This window comes from Hypanus sabinus, chromosome 13 (assembly GCF_030144855.1).
Source record: "Hypanus sabinus isolate sHypSab1 chromosome 13, sHypSab1.hap1, whole genome shotgun sequence".
Taxonomy (NCBI): Eukaryota; Metazoa; Chordata; class Chondrichthyes; order Myliobatiformes; family Dasyatidae; genus Hypanus; species Hypanus sabinus.
Genome location: NC_082718.1, coordinates 59,902,224 through 59,924,445, shown reverse-complemented (window position 1 = coordinate 59,924,445; position 22,222 = coordinate 59,902,224). Strand labels below are relative to the sequence as shown.

The window sequence follows — 22,222 nt, the reverse complement described above, 5'->3', positions numbered from 1 at the left end:
GAGAAGTCAAAATGAAATGTGTAGCCATCGGAGGATCCTGGCTCTTGCAGTGAACAGAGTGAAGGTGCTTAATAAGTATAAACTGCTGCAGAGAACATTATAAACACTCACCTCAACTCTGACCTGCTTCCATAACATACAGACTCATTTTCAATGGCTCCACAACTCACGTTCTCAGTATTATTTAATTTTTATTCACACAATTTGTCCTCTTTTGCACAGTGGTTGCTTGTCAGTCTTTATTTATGTACAACTTTTCAGAAATTCTGTTTTATTTCTCTAATTTCCTGTAAATGTCTGCAAGAAAATGAGCCTTAAGGAAATATATAGTGACATACGTGTATCTTGGTAACAGCTTTACTTTGGCTTTGACTTTGACCATGTCCACTACGGCAGTGAAAGGCTCATCTGATGATCCCTCAAAACCTTTCAACTTTTATTCTCCGTTCAGTTCACTTCTCAGCATCTTTCAGATGCGTTGTGTGCAAAGCTGCCCAGAGTTCTGGTCTAGGGCAGGAGGTAGTCAAGGCCTGTCCCAGTCCTCCGACTGAAGACTGAAGCACCAGGAAGAGAGCCGATACAGATTATACCCATCAGGTCTGCAAGTTTCAAGAGGACAACAAACGGGAGGGCTAGAGATCTGGGAATTTCCGGAGTCACAGATGGTGCAGTCAAAGAACTCTGTGGGTAAACGGCCTGTGCTGGGAGGATTATTTTTGCTCCCTGTGGCAATGCCTGCATTTATTTCCCATCCCTTATTGCCCTTGGGAAGGACATGGTCGGCTGCTTTTTCTGTCTTGCCACAGTCGGCATGAGGAACGTACTCCACAGTGTCATGGGGGGAGGGGGTTGTGGGCTGAGGGAGGTTGGTGGATAGATACTGAGGAACTTAGAAAGATGGGGCCCAAGGCTGAAATTCCTATTGCTCTTAGCCACAAAGTGTTGATGATTAGAATGATAGAGTGCAGCAAAGGCCCTTCAGTCTATGCAAGTCCATGCTGACCAAAATGTGTGTCCAAGCTGGCAAAAGTGTGTGTCCATGCTGACCAAACTGTGTGTCTAAGCTGACCAAAATGTGGTTCAAGCTAATTCAATTCCCCTGCAAATTATTGTCATTCATATATCTGTGCGAATGTTTCTTCAATAGATCTGTTGAACCCTCTATGCACCTCTTCATTTTATATGAAATATCTACTACCCATTGTATAAACAATAACTGCTTCTCAGCTTCTTATTAAACCTTTCACCTCTGACCTTAAAACTAATGCTCTAGCTTTTGATTCCCCCACCCTGGAAAAGAAGACCATTCACTCTATCTATGCCCCTCAGTTTCCCATACTCCAAGGAGTAAAGGTCTTGTCTGTCTAACCTCTCCCTATAACTCAGCCCCTTGAGTCCTGGCAACACCCTTGTAAGTCTTTTCTGCTCTGTTTCCAGTGCAATCACAGGCTTCCAATAAGACAACATGATGCTCAAAGTGTTTCCTTACCAGCGTCTTGCAACATAACCTTCCAACTTCTTTACTCAGTGCCCTGACTGATGAGGGACAGTATGTCAAAAACCTTCCTCACTGCCCTGTTTGCTGGTGACTCTATTTTAAGGGAATGATGCGCCTGTACTCCCAAGTCCGTCTATTCTACAGCAGTATCCAGTTTGCTTCCATTCAATGTAAAAGTCCTAAAAACTCTAAAGGTCTGAAATAAATTCCGTTTGTCATTCCTCAGCCCACCTCACCCAAATGATAAATGTCCCACTGCAATTCTTGACACACCCTTTCATTTTCAAAGACAACACCTACTTTAGAATCATCTGCAGACTTATTGTCTATACATTGTATATTCTTATCCAAATTGTGAATGATATGATGAGGGTTCAATGTGACCTTTTACAGGATACAAGTGACGTGGCCTTTTACTGTGTAGGTGTGAGTGAAGTGTGGTCATCCAGTCAAACCACATCATTACATCTTGTGCTCAAAATAAGTACAATGGGAACATCTTTCAGATAAACTGTCTTCAGTGAGACTTTGTAATGGCTTGTGAAACAGAAACTCACTTTATGAATATTGATTCTTTCTGAAGAATCTCCTCTCTAATACTTGCTTCCTTTCTTACTGTTTTGTTGTGTTCTATGTTCTGCCGGGTATTGTGGGCATGCTATGTTGGCACCGGAATATGTGACCACACTTGCGGGCTGCCCCCAGCTCACCCTTGGGTGTGTTGGTTGTTAATGGAAATGACGCATTTCACTGTATGTTTTTATAAATGAACCTGATTCTGCTCTGACCCTAACCCCCTTCCACCACTAATGTTGGGGGCAAGAGGAATCAGGGTTGTACAAGAAGCCAAAGTCAGATCAGAGGTAAGTAAATAATGTTCAGGTATAAATAATCTGTGGTTAGATCAACGAAACTGTCGGTTGTTTTTTAACGTCTGTCTGCATTTGCTTGCAGTTGCTGCACATTAAGAGCAACAAGTACCTCACTGTCAACAAAAGGCTGCCAGCGCTCCTGGAAAAGAATGCAATGAGGGTGTCCTTGGACCACGCAGGAAACGAAGGCTCCTGGTTCTACATCCAGCCCTTCTGGAAGCTGAGGAGTGAAGGTGACAATGTACGTCCACTCGTGAGAACCACAGGATGGTGCACCAACCAAACTTCGACTGTTCAGGACCTGAGTTATAGGGAAAGGTTGGCTTTATTTAGGCCTTTATTCCCTGGAGTGTTGGAGTGAGGGGAGATCTTACAGAGATATACAAAATTATGAGGGTGTGGTTTGGACAAATTGAAGCTGGCTTCTTCTGTTGAGGTTGGGCGAGACCAATACTTGGATGAGGGTGAAAGGTGAAGTATTTAAGGGGAACCTGAAGGGGAAATTCTTCACTCAGAGGGTGGTGGAGTGTGGAGCAAGCTGCCAGTGGAAGTGGTAGATGCAGGTTTGATTTCCACATTTATGAGAAATTTTGGTAACTACTATACATGGAAGGGAAGGTTATGGAAGGAAGTGGTCCAAGCCTGGGTCAATAGGCAGAATAACAGTTCAGCATGCACTAGATGGGCTAAAGGGCCTGGTTCTGTGCTCTAGTGCAACAGGACTCAATGACTTGTGACTCTGTCCTCCACTTGCCAACGCAGGGTCAGCCATTCTACCAGCTCCTTTACCTTGCTCCCCGATTCCATGAAATGATGGCTGTCCTGTACAATCCCACTTTGCCAAGTTTGCTCCCCTCTGCTCTGTAAGGACAGAAGAATTAGGAGCAGGATTAGGTCCTCTAGGCCTTCCAGACCAAGACCTTACACCTTAGTGCCATTTCCCTATACTGTTTTTTAATTCCGTTAAAACTAAAATCTATTGACCTCTGTTTTAACTGGGCTCTCTAGGATACTTTAGTGCCTTTACCCAACAAAATTATATCTAGCAGAGCTCTAGGCTGTTACCCATATCTTAGCTAAAACAAGCTACTCTCAAGCTCATCAAACTGGTAAAAGTAACTTTACAGCTCCCTGAAGAATGGGTGTCGAAGACTAAGGGCTGAATCAGAATAAGAATCAAGTTTATTATCACTGACATATAGAGTGTGGAGTTGTAGAAATCGCAAGCATAGAAATAGGCCCTTTGGCTCAAGTAGTCCGTGTCAAACTATTATTCTCCGCAGTCCTGTCAACCTGCACCCAGAACGTAACCCTCAATACAGTGCCAATCCTCGTACTTAACCTAATTTCTCTCGAATGTTGATATCAAGCCACATCCACCACTTGTGCTGGCAACTCATTCCATAGTCTCACCACCCTCTGAGTGAAGAAGCTCCCCCTCAGGTTCTCCTTAAATACTTCACCTTTCACCCTTAACCTATGGCCTCAAGTTCTAGTCTCACCCAACTGTGGTCAAAGCCTGCCTGCATTTACTGTGTCTATACCTCTATCAAATCTCCACTCATTCTTCAACACTCCAGGGATTAAAGATCTAACCTATTCAGCAGTTCCTTATAACTCAGGTCCTCAAGTCCCAGCAACATCCCTGTAACTTGTGAAAATTGTGGTTTTGTAATTTGCAGTACGGTGTAATACATAAAACATCCTGCAAGCTAAAACAAGAAATATATTTATATAGAGGGTGTGCTCAACGAGGGAGCTGGTTGAACTTACAGCTGGCTAGCTTTTTCTGATCCTGTGCATTTGCCCCTCCATACCAGAGAGTACTACAACCGGTTGAAATAATCTCAATGGTACATCTGTAAATATATGCCAGTGTCTTTGGTGACATACTAGATTTCCTCAAACTCCTAATGAAGGGGCTATTTTCATGCTGTGTGAGACCCGAATGTTATTGGGCCAGCTAAGGTTTGCCAAATATGCAGTAGCCCTGTCTGGCCTGCAAAGGTTGGTCTTGACCTTACAGGGTGGTAGTTAAACTCATGACTTCCAGAAGACTCGTCAGGAGTTACATCCAGTTGAAGTAGCTACCAACAGGAAACCTCCGACAAGTACAATTTCTCTGCACTTTCTCATTTCCGTGTTTTGTTTGAATGAGTCATCCTGACATAATCTGCTGTGGTAAACCAGGCTCTTGGCAGTGCTCGATATCACACTCCCACATTCTGGCTGATTGTGAGTGGGATTTTGATAACATTCATGAGCAACTGCCTAGTGACTTCCTTCCATTGTCATGTTGTTTTTCAGAGCTGGTGCACTGAGAACTTACTGAGCCATTTATCAGGGCGAGTTCACTGGTGGACTGACAGACTGGGCTTTTGAATAGTGTGTCTGAGTCATCGTAACACTGGCTAAGTTTAGCCGTCAAGATCCCACCCATCCCTCTGATCTTGGACATCTGATTCTCAATTAACTCAAGTTACTTTTTTTTGTAAAATCCTGCTGTTAAAACATCTGCAAGTGATGACTAGTCCTCTTGAATGAACAGGCCCTTTGGCCCACGTGTTGTGCCTGCCAACCTACTAACCAACTTGAAGTTCAGTCTAACCCTTCCTTCCTACATAGCCCTCCATTTTTTCTATCAGCCACATGCCTGTCTAAGAGCTTCTTAAATGTCCCTAACATATTTGCCCCCACCACCACCCCTAGCAGCATGTTCACACACCCACCACTCTCTGTGTAATAAAACTATATCTGACATCCCCTATACTTTCCTCCAATCACCTTAACACTTTGCCCCTTTTGTCAGGCAATTGCACTCTGCAAAAAGAGTTTGGCTATCCACTTCATCTAGGCTTCTTATCGTCTTGTCTACCAAATCACCTCTCATCCTCCTTTGCTCCAAAGAGAAAAGCTTAGCTTACTCAACCTAGCTTCATAAGACATGTTCTCTAATCCAAGCAGCATTCTGGTAAGTCTTCTCTGGATCCTTTCGAAAGCTTCCACATTCTCCTATAATGTGGTGACGAGAGCAGAACACATATTCCAAGTGTTCTCTAACCAGGGTTTTATAGATCTGCCACACCACTTCGCGGATCTTCAGCTTAATCCTCTGACTAATGAATGTCAACACACAATTCGCCTTCTTAAGAACCCTATCAGCTTGTGGGCTAACTTTGAGAGATCTATGGACGTGGACCCCCCAGATCCCTCTACTCCACAACACCAATAAAGATCCTGTCATTAAACCTGTATTCTGCCTTAAAATTCAACCTTCAATGTACGTTGACTAAGTTTGGTATAGCAGAAGATTGCACCATGTTTATAAGGTGCAGATGTGAAGGAATACAGATGACGCTGACCCACTCATCTTCAGAGTAGGTCCTTCAGACTACCTGTGTATAGAGTTCCCAGTATAAGCCTTCCAGTACAGAGCACAGGATGTTAACCAAGCGGGACTGGACAGCAGGAAATGAGGGGAGGCAGTGGGAGAAGGAACTGAAAAAATAGGGCAAGAAGTGTGCGGAACAAGGAAGAGAATGCAAAGGAGTAGATAGATTGGATGCTGGTCATCAGAGCAAGTGCAGAGGAAGAAAGTGAGGAGGATGGAGGGATGTTCAGGGTAGGAGTGTAGAGAAAGGAATGCTAAGAAAGATTGACAGGAGGAAGTGAGGAGGAGGGAAGCACCGGAGAGATATTTTGTAATGATCAATAAACCAACTGTTTGTATTCAAATGGCCTTGCCTGGTGTCTCAGGGTAGGGTGTGTCTGCACTCGTGCCACCCCTCACCCCGGCATCCTCTGCCTGACACTCCTCCCACAGTGCTCCACCTTCCTATTCCCAACATCCTCTGCTCCCACCAGATTTACAAACTCGTTCTCTGCTCCATGCTGACAAATACAGTATTGTGCAAAGGTTGTAGACACCCTAGCAATATATATGTGCCTAAGATTTTTTCACAGTACTGTACACAATGAGAACATGGGTAGAATATGGTTTCTGGGAAGAATGCATCTGGAATGCTTCTGTAAGTACTCGTCTATACTTGGTAGACTTCTCTCAGACTTGATGGATACCCCATTTTGAGATTGTGAACCCTGGTTCTTAAACATCATCCCTGCGTTTGTCGTACCCAGCTCTGTATGAATTAGAACAGAGAACAGTACAGCACAGTAGAGGCCGTTCTCTACTCTAAGTTCAACCTAACCCTTCTCTTCCACATAACCCTCCATTTTTCTAGCATCCATACATGTATCAATTATGTTTGTTTCAATGTGATTACCCTCTTATAAACTCTTAGAAACTAGCTTAGATGAGCATCTTGGTCAGAGTGGACGAGTTGGGCCATGGAGTTTGTCTCTACACTGTAATTTCTTTATGACTCCATTGGCCCAGTCTGGTTATTCTCTCCTATATACAATGGTGACCTCAAGCATACCAGAAATCAACCTGGCCAACTGTCTCCATATAGGGAGACCGAAACTGTACACAATATTACAGATGCAATCTTACTAGAACTCACATAATGGGCCAGTATGCTTCTGCCAATGTTCTCAGACCTCTTGCACTGTAGACTGAGACAGCTTTCCTAATTAACTAACTTGAATGTGTGTTAATTCATGAAGGTCCCTCTGAAAATTTGGAGGAACACAGAAAATGCTGGAGGAACTCAACAGGTCAGGCATCTACGGTGGGGAATAAAAAGTCAATGTTTCAGACTGAGACCCTTTACCTGTTCTCAGCCCAAAACTGTTAATTCCCCTCCACGGATGCTGATTGACCTGCTGAGTTTTAAACATCTGTCGAATCTCTTGTGCCTCTGAAGAATTAACACTTTTCAGTTTGGAAGCCTGTTGATTTAAGTGGCATGGGGTATTGTGAGACCTGAATCACCTGATGCAGTTGTTAAGCGCCAATTTATACAGAGCTTTCATTGATATTGGTCCCCCAGGTGTTCGTCTGACACGAGGTGTGACCCTCACAGCAAATTGACTGTGTGACAGTGTGAGACCCACTGAATAAATATAGAAAATATTAGGTATTTACCATCGGTAGAAAGAGAAACAGTTAACAAGCAAGTCAAAAACTTTGTTAGAACTAGAGAAAATGGGAATAAAACGACTTAGTTTTTAGCAACAGAGTGTATACACACACACACACACACTCACACCCACCCACACACATATACACACACACTCATACACACACATACACACTCACACCCACCCACCCACACACATATACACACACACTCATACACACATACACACTCACACACACCCACACCCACACTCACACACACAACACATACTCACATACATACACACACACCCACCCACACACATATACACACACACAACACACACTCACACACACACTCATGCTGATGTGTGCACACACATGTTCACAGACCAGGCGCATCCCTCCCCTGCCACCAGCTGTCTTGTAGTTACTTTGCTCGCTGGCAATCTTCCCTTAGTGTCTGTCAGCCAGGCCTCCGCAGCTGCCATTTCACAACCAGAACATTTTAAGGAGCTGCCACGGCAACAAAGTTGGTTGGGGCACTCGCCAAGGCTTTCTCCACTGTAAAGAAATGCGTTCTCTATTTACCTGCGTGAGAAAGCCACATTTGACAGAGCTGTGTCAGGTGTCCTGTCCCGTCCGACATCACCAGTTATTAGATTTTCCTGAGAAGGCAGGCAGGTGTCTCGTCGAAGGGCACCTGGGTAGGTGCAAGGAGAAAGGATCAGGGGTTTTGCTAACTAGGGAAGAGGGTGAAGTATAGTGGGGCAGATATGTGCAGGTGGGGAGCTTCATGTTTTTGATTCTGTGCCCTTAAGTTAGAATAGGACCTTCTGCCCACAATGTTGTGCCCAACTAATCAAACTAGTAATAAACATCTACCTAAACTAATCCCTGCCTACATACTGTCCATATCCCTCCACTCGCTGCATATTCATCCAAGTGCCTCTTCAATACAAGGGCAGCATGGTAACATAATGCTATTTCAGTGCCAGTGATTGCTGACAGGGGTTCAATTCCCGCCACGGTCCTATAAGGAGTTTGTTTGTTCTCTCCATGACAACATGAGTGTTCCAGTTTCAACCACATTCCAAAAACGCGCGGTTAGGGTTAGAGAGTTGGCAGCACTCGGGCTGCCCAGTGTCGTTTTCACTGATTTGATTTGACACAGAATGATGCACTTCACAGTATGTGTCGATGTTTCGATATAGAATGGAAAAACAAAAAAGAGCAAAAAAAAACAGAAAATAAAACACCAACCCCCGAAGTCATCGTAAGAGTGCAGGCATATTCAAGCAACTCACACAAAAGGCTGTAGGAAGCAGGCCAGGCAGCGTCAATGGAAAAGAGTACAGTTGACGTTTCAGGCCAAGACCCTTCATCACGCAACTGTTTACTCATTTCCATAGATGCTGCCTGACCTGCTGAGTTCTTCCAGCATTTTCTCGTCTCCAGGCGTATTCAGTTTAGCTCAGCTCGGTTCAGTGTTGTTTATTAACTCAGCTTACCTCTCAGCCTCTGATGTTTCAGAGAAAACAAACCAACCTCTCTTTAGCGCGCACACCCTTTAATTCAGGCAGCAGCCTGATGAACCTCTTCTGCACCTTCTCCAAAGCCTCAGCTTGCTTGAATATAATACTCCAGATGTGACCTGATCAGTTTTATAACTGAACTCAGTGCCTCAATTAATACCATACACCTTCTTTAACACGGTATTGATTTGTGCAGATATGGACTTGAACCCTAGATCTCTCAGCACATATAAATTTGGTCAGAGACCTTGGGTTGATTCCTAACTGTGCTTGTCACTGGTGCTGTTTCCTCTACCATCTGCCATTCCATTTTCTCACAGCTTCCATCGGTAGGAGGAACAGAGTCTGAAGTCCCACACCACCAGTTTCATGAACATTCATTTCCCTTCAACCAGTTCATTCTTGAATCAGTGACAACCCTGAAGTTTACAGATTTGTTTTATTAGTCTCATGTCCATTGAAATATACAATGGAATTTATCAGTTTTTGTCAAATCAATCTGTGAGGTCTGCACTGGACAGTTCACAAGCTTCTGGTGCCAACGTACAATGTCTACTACTTACTAAAGCTAACAGTATATTTTTGAATGTGGGAGGAAGCTGGAGCACCTGGAGGAAACCCACAGGGTCACAGGGAGAACATGCAAACTCCTTATCGGCAGTGGCAGGAATTGAACCCTGATTTACAGCTGGCTGCAGTAACGCATTGTGCGCACTATGCCACCCCTGACCTCTACAGTTTAGCAACACTATGGCCACTTAGATCACTTGGCACTAAAGTAGACTATTTTTTTGTTTTAAACACAAGAAATTCTGCAGATGCTGGAAATTCAGAGCAACACGCACAAAATGCTGGAGGAACTCAGCAGGTCAGGCAGCGTCTATGGAAAAGAGTAACCACAGAAACATAGAAACGTACAGCACAATACAGGCCCTTCGGCCCACAATGCTGTGCCAAACATATACCTACTTTAGAAATTACCTCGGGTTACCCATAGCCCTCTATTTTTCTAAGCTCCATGCACCTGTCCAAGAGTCTCTTAAAAGATTCTGTGGTATTCGCCTCCACCACCATCACCAGCGGCCCATTCCACGCACTCACCACTCTCTGTGTAAAAAACTTACCCCTGACATCTCCTCTGTACCTGCTTCCAACCACCTTAAAACTGTGCCCTCTCATGCTAGCCATTTCAGCCCTGGGAAAAGCCTGTGACTATGCACACGATCAATGCCTCTCATCATCTTATACACCTCTATCAGGTCACCTCTCATGTTCTATCACTCCAAGGAGAACAGGCCAAGTTCACTCAACCTATTCTCATAAGGCATGCTCCCCAATCCAGGCAATGTCCTTGTAAATCTCCTCTGCACCCTTTCTATGGCTTCCACATCCTTCCTGTAGTGAGGCGACCAGAACTGAGCACAGTACTCCAAGTGGGGTCTGACCAGGGTCCTATATAGCTGCAACATAACCTCTCAGTTCCTAAATTCAATTCCACGATTAATGAAGGCCAATACACCGTATGCCTTCTTAATCACAGAGTCAACCTGTGCAGTTGCTTTGAGCGGCCTATGGACTCGAACCCCAAGATCCCTCTGATCCTCCACACTGCCAAGAGTCTTACCATTAATACTTTATTCTGCCATCATATTTGACCTACCAAAATAAACCACTTCACACTTATCTGGATTGAACTCCATCTGCCAGTTCTCAGCCCAGTTTTGCATCCTATCAATGTCCCACTGTAACCTCTGATAACCCTCCACACTATCCACAACACCCCCAACCTTTGTGTCATCAGCAAACTTACTAACCCATCCCTCCACTTCCTCATCCAGGACATTTATAAAATCACGAAGAGTAAGGGTCCCAGAACAGATCCCTGAGGCACACCACTAATCACTGACCTCCATGCAGAATATGACCTGTCTGCAACTACTCTTTGCCTCTGTGGGCAAGCCAGTTCTGGATCCACAACGCAACATCCCCTTGGATCACATGCATCTTTACTTTCTCAATATGCCTATCATGGGGTACCTTATCAAATACCTTGCTGAAATCCATATACACTACATCTAGTGCTCTATCTTCATCAATGTGTTTAGTCACATCCTCAGAAAATTAAATCAGGCTCATAAGTGATAAAACACTTAAACAGTCGATGTTTCGGGCTGAGATCCTTTTCAGGACTGGAAAGGTAGGGGAAAGATGCCAGAATAAAAAGGTGGGGGGGGGTAGGTAAAGGGGAATAGCTAGAAGGTGATAGGTGAAGCCAAAAGTAGGAAAGGTAAAGAGCCATAGAGGAAGGAATCTGCCAGGAGAGGAGAGTGGACCACAGGAGGAAAGGCAGGAGGAGGGGACAGGCAGGTGAGAATTGGTGAGAGGCCAGATTGGGGAATAGAAGAAGAGGGGAAGGAGAAAGCTTTATTCATGCCATCAGGTTGGAGGCTACCCAGACAGAATATAAGATGTTGCTCCTCCACCCCGAGGGTGGCCTCATTGTGTTTTGTGTTTTTTCATGTAAAATTGATGTTTTCCTTGTGGATGCTGGAACGTGCCTGTGATGCTGTTGGAAGCACACTTTCTCCACTGCATGCATGTGACACTAAACTCGCTGACTTTGACTTTGTGTTTAGGTGGTTGTGGGAGATAAAGTGGTGCTGAACCCTGTCAATGCCGGACAGCCACTGCATGCGAGCTGCCACGAGTTGCTGGACAACCCAGGCTGTAAAGAGGTGAGAATCAGTTGTCATCAGTGGAGAGACTCTGGTCGGGCACCCGATGTGGAAATTAACCAGGTGTCCTCAATTCCAGGTGAATGCTGTGAACTGCAACACAAGCTGGAAGATTGCGCTCTTCATGAAGTATAGTGACTACCGGGAAGATGTCCTCAAAGGGGTCAGTGTTGTTCTTCCTCTCCAGCCCCGGCTGGGTTTGTGCCACATATGGCCTCCGTTGTTGCCATCTGACGCGTTTGTCCCTACGCCCGCAGGGGGACGTGGTGAGGCTCTTCCACGCTGAGCAGGAGAAGTTCCTCACCTGTGACGAGTACAAGAAGCAACAGCACATCTTCCTGAGGACCACCCTGCGCCAGTCCGCCACCTCGGCTACAAGCTCCAAGGCACTCTGGGAAATTGAGGTAGAACCTTAGTTGTGCAAAACACACACTTTCTCAATTCCTTTTTGTATCATTGATCCAACAACATATGAGTGGGGAGAATTGACTGGTCCTGGAAATGGCCATCTATTAGTCTTTAATTTGAGTTTTTCTCAGGCTGTACTTCATTAATCAAGCTTGTAGGCCAACTTCTGTTTCTTTAGCAACAGGTTTGCCACTTATCCAGGTGGATGACACTGAAAATCGCATTGACAGCCAGAATGTATTGAGTGCCCCCCAAGTAAATGTCCTTTTTAAAAGGTGCATTGAGCTCTTTCCAGACTGAGACACATCTTTACTTATCTTTACTTGTCACGTTCATTGAATCATTGAAACATCCAGTGAAATGCGAGACTTGCATCAATGATCGGCTCAGTTAGGGGTGTGCTGGGGACAGCCGGAAAGTATGACAATATGGCATGTCCATAACTCACTACATCTTTGGAATGTGGGAGGAAGTCAGAGCAACCAGAGGGAGAACGTACAGTCACAGGGAGAACATACAGTCACAGGGAGCCCACGCAGTCACAGGGAGAACGTACAGTCACAGGGAGAACGTACAGTCACAGGGAGCCCACGCAGTCACAGGGAGAACGTACAGTCACAGGGAGAACGTACAGTCACAGGGAGCCCACGCAGTCACAGGGAGAACGTACAGTCACAGGGAGAACGTACAGTCACAGGGAGCCCACGCAGTCACAGGGAGAACGTACAGTCACAGGGAGCCCACGCAGTCACAGGGAGAACGTACAGTCACAGGGAGAACGTACAGTCACAGGGAGCCCACGCAGTCACAGGGAGAACGTACAGTCACAGGGAGAACGTACAGTCACAGGGAGCCCACGCAGTCACAGGGAGAACGTACAGTCACAGGGAGAACGTACAGTCACAGGGAGCCCACGCAGTCACAGGGAGAACGTACAGTCACAGGGAGCCCACGCAGTCACAGGGAGAACGTACAGTCAGCAGCAGGAACCCCAATGACGTACTGTAACGTGGAGCACCAACCGCTATGAAAGTGTTCCACCTTCTAAACCAGCGAAGGCTTTTGTTTAAATATCATCGGGAATGGTAGCAAGTAATCTGGAGGCGCAGGTTACACATCTGGAGCCCACCACAATAGTGGAAAATCTAAATTATTTCAGTTAAATAATCTGAAGTGGAAGTCTAGTGTCAGTGATGGTGACAATTGAATTCTGGTTCGACAATGTCTTTTAGGGAGATCAATTCGCAGACATCTTCCGCTCCAACCTATCTATATTCCAGACCCACCACACTGGAGTTTAGAAGAGTGAAGGTGGATCTTGTTGAAATCTATTGACTATTGAAAGTTCAAGTTAGAGTTGATGTGGAGAAGATGTTTCCAATAGTAGCAGGGTCTAGGACCAAGAGCACAGACTCCGAGGACAAGGACATTCATTTAGAACAGAGATGAGGAGAAATTCCTTCAGCCAGAGGATGATGAAGTTGTGAAAAAGCAGTGATAATTTTTAAATCTCATCTTTGTTGCTAGTATCCACTGATTAGGTTCTACCACTAGAGAAAAGTGGAAGAGTTCAATTCTTGCTTTAAACTACAATCTACTGAAGGAGCTCAGCAGGTTGAGCAGCATCTGTGAGGAGGTTGCACGATAAATGGTTTGATAAATGTTGGCAATTCTTCTTCCCTGACAGATGCAGCTCGATCCGCTGAGCTGCTCCGACGGACTGTTTGTCACTGCAGGTTTCAGCACTGCAGTCTCTCACTCTCCTATTTCTGGCCAATGAGTTTCATTAGTGCAATATGTTTCCTGGAGAAAAATCAGAATAAATCTATCAAAACACATTGGGAAAATACAAGTAATATACATTCTCATGAATGGGTAGAATTTGTTTAATCCGGTAGTTATTCCAGGAGCTCCTTATTCCTACACAACACTGATGAGCTGGGGGATCTCAGGGCCTGCTCTGAGGTCAGTGTCTGTCCTGATGACTGACAAGTTTCCTGTTCCTGTGGCTTCCTATCAAAGTGTCCTGTTTGTTTGGCTAATGAAGGGTTTCTCCTTTCAGGTGGTGCATCATGACCCTTGTCGAGGGGGCGCAGGCCACTGGAACAGCCTCTTCCGATTTAAGCATCTGGCAACAGGAAACTACTTGGCTGCAGAGGTAGGAAGAGTGCCACATTGCTGAGAGTAACTGCATTGCACACCGAGTCTTCAGCGGTTACGTTTTCTGATACTTGTTCTCAGTTCAAAGTAAATTTAATATCAAAGTTTGAATATGTCACCGGTTTCTTCCTTAAGTTTCATTTTCTTGTAGACATTTCAGGCAAAATAAAGCAATACTATAGAATCCATGAAAAACCATTCATATCAAAGACTGAAAAACACCCAATGTGCAAAGGAGGACAAATCATGCAAATAATAAATTTAAAAAGTTCAGGAACCTGGTGGTTGGAAGTGAGTATCTGTTCCTGAACATGATGGTGTGGGACCTGAGGCTCCATGATGGTGTGGGACCTGAGGCTCCTGTACCTGGTGGTGTGGGACCTGAGGCTCCTGTACCTGGTGGTGTGGGACCTGAGGCTCCATGATGGTGTGGGACCTGAGGCTCCTGTACCTGGTGGTGTGGGACCTGAGGCTCCCGAACATGATGTTGTGGGACCTGAGGCTCCTGTACCTGGTGGTGTGGGACCTGAGGCTCCTGTACCTGGTGGCGTGGGACCTGAGGCTCCTGTACCTGGTGGTGTGGGACCTGAGGCTCCTGAACGTGATGGTGTGGGACCTGAGGCTCCTGTACCTGGTGGCGTGGGACCTGAAGCTCCCGAACATGATGGTGTGGGACCTGAGGCTCCTGTACCTGGTGGTGTGGGACCTGAGGCTCCTGAACATGATGGTGTGGGACCTGAGGCTCCTGTACCTGGTGGTGTGGGACCTGAGGCTCCTGTACCTGGTGGTGTGGGACCTGAGCCTCCTGTACCTGGTGGAGTGGGACCTGAGGCTCCCGAACATGATGGTGTGGGACCTGAGGTTACTGTACCTGGTGGCGTGGGACCTGAGGCTCCTGAACATGATGGTGTGGGACCTGAGGTTACTCTACCTGGTGGCGTGGGACCTGAGGCTCCTGTACCTGGTGGTGTGGGACCTGAGGCTCCTGAACATGATGGTGTGGGACCTGAGGCTCCTGTACCTGGTGGCGTGGGACCTGAGGCTCCTGTACCTGGTGGTGTGGGACCTGAGGCTCCTGTACCTGGTGGTGTGGGACCTGAGGCTCCTGTACCTGGTGGTGTGGGACCTGAGGCTCCCGAACATGATGGTGTGGGACCTGAGGTTACTGTACCTGGTGGCGTGGGACCTGAGGCTCCTGAACATGATGGCGTGGGACCTGAGGCTCCTGTACCTGGTGGTGTGGGACCTGAGGCTCCTGTACCTGGTGGTGTGGGACCTGAGGCTCCTGTACCTGGTGGTGTGGGACCTGAGGCTCCCGAACATGATGGTGTGGGACCTGAGGTTACTGTACCTGGTGGCGTGGGACCTGAGGCTCCTGAACATGATGGCGTGGGACCTGAGGCTCCTGTACCTGGTGGTGTGGGACCTGAGCCTCCTGTACCTGGTGGAGTGGGACCTGAGGCTCCCGAACATGATGGTGTGGGACCTGAGGTTACTGTACCTGGTGGTGTGGGACCTGAGGCTCCTGTACCTGGTGGTGTGGGACCTGAGGCTCCTGTACCTGGTGGTGTGGGACCTGAGGCTCCTGTACCTGGTGGTGTGGGACCTGAGGCTCCTGTACCTGGTGGTGTGGGACCTGAGGCTCCTGTACCTGGTGGTGTGGGACCTGAGGCTCCTGTACCTGGTGGTGTGGGACCTGAGGCTCCTGTACCTGATGTCTGATGGTAATGGCAAGAAGAGAACATGGCCTGGATGGTGGGGTTCTTGATGATGGATGCTGCTTTCCTGTGGCAGCACTCCTTGTAAAAGTTGTGGAGCTTTAGAGCACTCGTTTCAAACCAATTACTTTCCTGGAAATAAGAGTCTTTCTTTGTAATTAAGCTGAATCAACTAAGCATCCAGTGAACTTTTATTTAAATCTCTCCTGAACACTCTCCGGGCAATCAGCAGTCATCACCTTGTGGTATAGTTGCTTGCTCAACACCGATCTCCATCATTTTCTACAGCCTAGGTGTCACCAACGTCCTGCCAGGGTTTACATAAACATTAGGTTGCCTTACCCAGATGAATGCATTTTGAAACACCAAATTCTATGGACAGAGAAAATCTTGGACTTATTTAGAGTTGAGCTTTGGTGAGTTTGTGACTGGAGTATTGTGTTCACTAGGGGTCTCCTTATTGAGGGAGATTGGAAAAAGTTCAGAGAAGATTTACCAAAGTGATGTTTGGAGTGAGTGGGTTTTCTCATCGAGGTGTTGAGTCATATTGTATGGTAAAAAGCCCTTCAGCCCATCATAACTATACCAACCATTATGCCTAGCTGTACTAATCACACTTGTCTGCAGGAATCCCTCATCCTCCTATACTCTGCTCATTAATGCAGCTGTCCAAATGCCTCTTCAGTGCTGTTGCTGGTCCTGCCTCCTCTAGCAGCTCATTCCGAATCAGAGCCACTGACATGTTGTGAAACTTATTGTCTTGCTTTAGCAGTACAGTGCAATGCATTAAAGATTACCATAAGATACATTAAGAAAGATATTGAAAAATAAATAAATAGTGCCAAAAGAGAGCAAAATAGTAAGGTTTTCTGTGTATTTTACACACTCCCTGAGTAAAATCCTACCCCACGCATTTCCTTTGATCTCACTTGAAATACATGTTCTCTAGTGTTAGACATTGCAGCTCTGGGGAACAGTCTACTCCATCTATGCCAATTCTAATGTTATCAGGGCTCCCTTAGCCTCTGCCACCCAAGCTTGTCCAACCTCTCCTTAGAGGACATGCCCTATATCCAGGCAGCAAATCTGTAAACCTCTTCTGCACCTTCTCAAAAGTATCCACGTCTTTTCTATAATGGGGCAACCAGAGCTGAATGCGATACTCCAGATGTAGCCTGACCAGAGTGTCACAGAGTTGCTACAAAACTTCTTAACTCTTGAACTCTCGAAGGGACAAGTAAAAGCAAGCATGCAATCCACCTTCTTTACCACCCTGTTGACCTGTGCAACCACTTGCCAGGAGCTATGGACTTGGACCCTAAGATTTCTCTATTCATCAGCGTTGTTATGTGTATTGTCCTGACATTTAGATTAGATTAGATTCAACTTTATTGTCACTGTGCCAAGTACAGATACAAAGCCAATGAAATGCATCTAACCAGAAATGCAAAGAGTAGTGTTATTTACAAAATAACTGTGAATAAAAAGTGCTACAGCACACAAATATAAAAGTACTGAGACAGTACAATATGGGTGCAATACTGCTTAGTGCTGTGATGTGAGGTTCATCAGGGTCACAGCCGCGGGGAAGAAGCTCTTCCTGTGCTTGCTGGTGCAGGAGTGGAGGCTTCTGTAGTGCCTACTGGATGGGAGGAGAGTAAAAAGTCCATGGTTAGGGTGAGATGCATCCTTGATAATGCTTTTCACCCTGCCCAGGCAGCGTTTATGGTAGATGTTCTTAATGGTGGGCAATTGGGTGCTGATAATCCACTGGGCAGTTTTCACCACACACTGGAGTGCTTTGTGGTCCGATACGGGACAATTGCCATACCACACTGAGGTGCAGTTGGTGAGTATGCTCTCAATGGTACAGCGGTAAAAGTCCGTCAGTATCCTGGGACAGAGGTGAGCTTTCTTGATGCTCCACAGGTAATAAAGGCACTGTTGCACTTTTTTGATCAGGATGGAGGAGTTCAGGGACCAGGTGAGATCCTTGGAAATATGGACACCAAGGAATTTCAAGCTTGATACACTCTCCACTACAACTCCGTTGATGTAGATGGGGACGTGAGGGTTGCTCCTAGCATGCCTGAAGTCCACAATGATCTCCTTGGTCTTCTGGGTGTTAAAGGCCAGGTTGTTGTCGGCACACCACGCGGCCAGGTGCTGGACCTCGTCCCTGTAGGCCGTTCCGTCATACCCTCTGATCAGGCCAACCACTGTGGCGTTGTCTGCGAACTTGATTATGGAATTAGAACCATGTACCCGGAATGCAGTCATAGGTGAAAAGGGAGTACAGTAGAGGGCTCAGCACACGGCCTTGAGGCACGCCAGTGTTCAGGGTGAGAGTGGAGGAGGAGGGGTTGTCTAACTTAACAGATTGGGGTCTATTAGTCAGAAAGTCCAAGGTCCAATTGCAGAGGGAAGAGCTGATACCAAGCTGGCGAAATTTGACGATCAGCTTGGAGGGGATCACAGTATTGAATGCTGAACTAAAGTCAATGAACAGCATTCTGACATAAGAGTTGGGGCCGTCTGGGTGGGTCAGGACAGAGTAAAGTGACGTGGGGATGTGTTCTGTGTTTACTGTGTACTTTCCCTTCACATTTGCTCTTCCAAAGTACGTGCCCTCAACTTGCCCAAATTAGACTCCATCTGCCGTTTCTCCACCCACAACTGCGACTGATCTATATCCTGCTGTATCCTTCAGCAACCATCGGGACCTCCTCAATGCCATCAGCGTTTGTATCACCTGTAAATTTGCTAACCTACCCATCCACGTTTTCATCCAAGTCATTCATACATATCACAAATAGCAGAGGTCCCAGTACAGAGCTCCACTGGTAACAGAGCTCCAGCTAGACATAGCCCTCCATCCTCTATAGGAAATCCAAATGCCTAATTCACCACGGATCCCATGCATCTTGTGATTAATCAGGGACCTCGTTAAAAACTCATGGAAGCAACATCTCAGATGCACTCTTGTCAGTCACCTCCTCAGGAAACTCAGTCATGTTAGTAAGGTACAACCTGACTTGGACTTACTGTGTGAGTGCTATCTAGCTGTGGGTACAATCTTGCCAGTATTCTCATGTTCTTATTGGCTTGACTTTCTCAGAAGCCATTGCTGCTTGGGGTGAGACGCTGTTCTTGTGCAGAATGGAGATTTTGAAGAGGTTATTAGCCTAGAATTTGCTGGCAGAGATGACTGCCCGTTCCCGCCAGTGACCCCACCCTCGGGCAACAGCTCACTCATTACAGCTGGTTGATAATACACTTTACAGCTCAGCGTGTTCTGGACACAGGTTCGAGCCAGCAGAGGGACTGCAGCAAGCCTCACTTGCAGAAGTGCAGAGTGCTGGAGAAGCCACAGACCCCAGGCAGGTTACTGGACAGTTGAATGGAGTGAAGGTCTGTGTTTCAGGGCTCAACAATTCAAAAGTTATTAAGTCTTAAAAGGTTAAAATCAAGTTTATTATCATTTACATTTATCATGAAACTTGTTGGTTTGTGGCAACAGTACAGTGCAAGATAAAATTACTGTGACAAATTAATGGTGCAAAGGAGGAATAGTGACATAGTGTTAAAGGACCAATTAGACTTAGGAGCAGAGTCCCTCTCAACCTCATTCTCCTATCATCTTTGATTCCCTTACTAATCGGGAAATTATCAACCCCTGCTTTAAATATACCCAATGACTTAGCCTCCACAGCCATCTGTGGCAACGAATTCTGCAGATTCACCAGCATCTGGCCAAAGAAATGCTTCCTCATCTCTCTTCTAGAGAAACATCTTTCTATTCTGTGGTTGTGCCCTCTGGATCAAAACTTCCCTACTACAGGAAACATCCACTGCACCGAAGAGATCCCTCTCTGATTCTTCTAAACTCTAGTGAGAACTGGGCCCAGGGCAATCCAATGCTCCTCAGAGATTAACCCTCTAATTCCTAGGATCATTCTTGTGAACTTGCCCTGGACCCTCTCCAATGCCAGAGCGTCCTTTATTAGATAAGGCATCCAAAATTGCTCTCAACTGCAGTCTGACCAATGCCTGATGAAGTCCATGCTTTTAAATTCTAATCCTTGCAAAATGAACACTAACATTGCCTTTGCCTTCCATACCACCAACTCAACTTGCAAGTTAACCTTTAGGGAATCTTGCATGAGGACTCCCAAGTCCCTATGCACCTCTGAATTCCTCTCTGATTTCTGAATTTTCTCCCTGTTTAGAAAATAGTCTACACCTTTATACCTCCTACTAAAGTGCATGATCCGTACGCTATTCCATCTTCCACTTCTTTGCCCATTCTGCTAATCTAAATCAAAATCAACGTTGCGATTATACGTTGATTCACCTTTCAGGCAGCCACAAAACAAAGAAACGCAATAGCACCAATGAAAAACCCCACACAACAAAGACTGCCAAAGATCCAAAGTGTGAAAAAAATGAATTGTGCAAACAATAAAAAAGTAAACAAATAGCACACAGACCATGATTGTCAGTGTCCCTGAAAGTAAGCCCACAGTCCTGGTGCCCGTTCAGCGCTGAGGCGGGTGGAGCCTCACAGAATAGTGAGCTGAACACTGGTTCATCTTTCACCCTTGGACTCGATGCCTTGATCTTTTGAATCTGGCTCGGTGCTCGAATCGGCTAACCACCGGTTTGCTTTTTGCTCTTGGGTGCAGGCCCCACCACTTCAACCTGACCCAAAGTTTCAACCTGGCTTAAAATTTCAGTCCAGCCCCAAGTCTGCTCCAGTAATGACCACCGTGGCCATAGCTGCCTTTTTGAGAATTCAATTCACCCAATCCTTCAGGATATCACAAAAATGCCAAGTCATACAGATGGCTTGAAAGCACAACTCCCAAACGGAAATTCCAGGCTGCGGATGGCAGTGATTGTAGGCCAGGAAAAGCATATTTAGTAAGATAGTAGTTTTCTTATCTGCTTGCAAAACGTCGCCATGTCTTGCCAGCACACTTGGCCACAAAACCATCAATTGCATCATCACATTATTGACATATAATGTGAAATGAAGTGGTCCTAATACTGGCCCTTGCAGAACCTCACAAGTCAGTGTCAACCAACCAGTAAAGGCCCCCTTCATTCCCAATCTCTGCCCCCCCCCCCGCCACTCAGCCAATCTTCTATCTGTGCTAGTATCTTCCCTGAAATACCACGGGCTCTTAACTTGTTGAGCAGCCTCACGTGTAGCACCTTGTCAAAGGCCTTCTGAAAATCCGATTAAACAACATCCACTGACTACACACACAAAATGCTGGAGGTACCCAGCAGGTCAGGCAGCATCCATGGAAATGAACAGACATTTCAATGCCTCGGGTAAGGGTGTCGGCCCGAAATGCCGACTGTCCACTCGTTCCCATGGACAATGCCAATCCCGCTGAGTTCCTCCAGCACCCTGTGTGTTGCTCTGGATTTACTCCGGCACCCTGTGTGTTACTCTGGATTTCCTCCGGCACCCTGTGCATTACTCTGGATTTCCTCCGGCACCCTGTGTGTTACTCTGGATTTCCTCCGGCACCCTGTGCATTACTCTGAATTTCCTCTGGCACCCTGTGCGTTACTCTGGATTTCCAGCACCTGCAGAATCTCTTGTGTTAACTTACAGATCTCCTTCAGCCATGTAAATGTTTATGACATTCTGCACTGACTATGATATCTCCTCTTTTAGTGTCATCTGCAAGCTGACAAACCATTTGATTACATTTCCATCCAAATCATTTACACAAATGACAAGCACCAAAGGCCTGTCTCTGCTCCCTACTGGCATACCGCTAGTTGTCGTCTGATTATCCACCTTCATCCTCTGCTGCCCACCATCAAGCGAATTATGCATCCACTCAGCGCACTCTCCCTGGATCCCATGCGATTTAACCTTCCAGATCTTTCTTACCATCCTGCCCTCATTAATCCTCTTGTTCCTTCTTCAAAGAACTCATAGATTGATTGGTTTCTGCTGTATCTGATGATGACAGTTAGGTTTGGGCAGTTCTTCACAGATGATGTGTACTACATGAAGAAACCTGTGCGGGAGAGTTTTTAAAGTGGAGAAGCCCTTGCACTGGGGCAGTTCCACTCCCTGGACCTCGGAAGTCCAATTCCAGTGGCACGAGTAGTCGTCATAACTAGGGGCTTCCTGGGTTGCAGAGGATGACCATGACTGCTCCTGTGTCTTGCCATGCCCATTGCTCTCCGCGAAGTGTTCCAGACCCACCTTCCTGGCCATTCGGCTGGAGCTGATTTGCATACTGGAGC

At 46.2% G+C, this 22,222-nt stretch overlaps 1 protein-coding gene across 1 annotated transcript in view; it reads left to right on the top strand.

Moving 5' to 3' along the window:
* Positions 1–22,222, top strand: part of itpr2 (inositol 1,4,5-trisphosphate receptor, type 2) — a 308,708-nt gene that overhangs the window by 100,041 nt on the left and 186,445 nt on the right. Inside the window, exons 5-9 of the mRNA XM_059987723.1 lie at positions 2,453–2,611; positions 11,562–11,660; positions 11,740–11,823; positions 11,918–12,064; positions 14,131–14,226. Of these exons, the coding sequence (XP_059843706.1) occupies positions 2,453–2,611; positions 11,562–11,660; positions 11,740–11,823; positions 11,918–12,064; positions 14,131–14,226 (585 nt within the window). The remainder of the gene's footprint in view (positions 1–2,452; positions 2,612–11,561; positions 11,661–11,739; positions 11,824–11,917; positions 12,065–14,130; positions 14,227–22,222) is intronic.